Genomic DNA, 1,415 nt, shown 5'->3' with positions numbered 1-1,415 from the left:
GAAAGAGGGGGCACGTATAAATGTATTATGGGAAAGAGGGGGCACGTATAAATGTATTATGGGAAAGAGAGGGGGCACATACAAATGTGTTATGGGAAAGAGAGGGGCACATACAAATGTAAACAGTTGTATGTGCTCCCTCTCTTTCCCATAATACATTTGTATGTGCCCCCTCTCTTTCCCATAACACATTTGTATGTGCTCCCTCTCTTTCCCATAACACATTTGTATGTGCCCCCTCTCTTTCCCATAATTATGGGAAAGAGAGGGAGCACATACAAATGATGAAATTTTATATAATGTTAGAAATGAAGAATTGGATTCATACAGTATTAACTTTCTCAATAATTGTCATTTTAATTGTTGATTAAAAACAGTTGTCACAAAATTAATTTTCGTATAATTCTAACCCTGTGCAGCTGAAAACTTATAATTAAAAAATATAAATAAACAAAACAAGGAATCTGTAGTTGGTGAACATAAAAAATTAGAAAAAAATACTCAATGTATTTAGATTTGAATTAAAGTTGTTTTCTTTCTTTGCATGAACAAATAAGTTGTTGTAGCTATAATCCAGGTGTAAATCTTTAAACAAAATCAGCCTGTACTATAGTACATTATTATCTACAGTAGTGCACTCAAGTAACTTTATTTAAAAGTTTTAAAATTTTTGTTGGCATATATAGAGGCTAAATTATTTTACATGGAGATTGTGATTGGTTCAAAATTGTAAACGATGTATTTTAGCTTATTTACTGAGTTATAAATTTGATTTTTGACTGATGCAATAATATGTGTGTGTGTATGGCCATGCTTATTTTTCTAGGCTGTGGTGGATCGTATACATCATCTACTGGACTTATTCTTTCACCCAATTATCCCCAAAACTATTCAACAAATAGTTATTGCACTTGGACCCTCCGAGCAGGTGGTGCTCATCTGATGGCATTATCTTTCTTAGACTTTGAGATGCCACTTAGTTCAAACTGTTCTGAAAGTTTTGTAGCGGTGAGTTACTTTGACTGTAATCTTGTTGGTGAGCTTTCTAAACATGTATTGTAATTAAAATAATAAATGTACAATGTTCAAATCAATACACAATTAAAATCATATCAAAATAATGACTCTACATGTTTTAACGTGTCACACGTCATCCTCAGGAGTGAAGTTGCAAGAGATAAATTTCACATTTTATATTTTCTTAAAAATCACGTGACCTGTCTGTAATTTTGCATTTGTGTATAAATATCAGAACAGGTCTCACCACCTTCTTAGACAGATATTTGCCGGACCTTCATCTCTATTTATTCTCGTATAGCCGAACATAAGAGATGTATATAAAATGAAAAAACAGAAAATTTGGCTATAGCAGAACATGCAAGTAAAACCCAACATAACATATAATTGAAAAAAAC

The 1,415-nt window shown here is 32.3% G+C and overlaps 1 protein-coding gene across 1 annotated transcript in view; it reads left to right on the top strand.

Moving 5' to 3' along the window:
- Positions 1-1,415, top strand: part of LOC106465703 (cubilin-like) — a 130,003-nt gene that overhangs the window by 61,588 nt on the left and 67,000 nt on the right. The window contains exon 33 of the mRNA XM_022393625.1: positions 827-1,036. Coding sequence (XP_022249333.1) covers positions 827-1,036 — 210 coding nt within the window. The remainder of the gene's footprint in view (positions 1-826; positions 1,037-1,415) is intronic.

This window comes from Limulus polyphemus, unplaced genomic scaffold, assembly GCF_000517525.1.
Source record: "Limulus polyphemus unplaced genomic scaffold, Limulus_polyphemus-2.1.2 Scaffold2025, whole genome shotgun sequence".
Lineage (NCBI taxonomy): Eukaryota > Metazoa > Arthropoda > Merostomata > Xiphosura > Limulidae > Limulus > Limulus polyphemus.
This window is presented reverse-complemented; position numbering and strand designations above follow the sequence as displayed.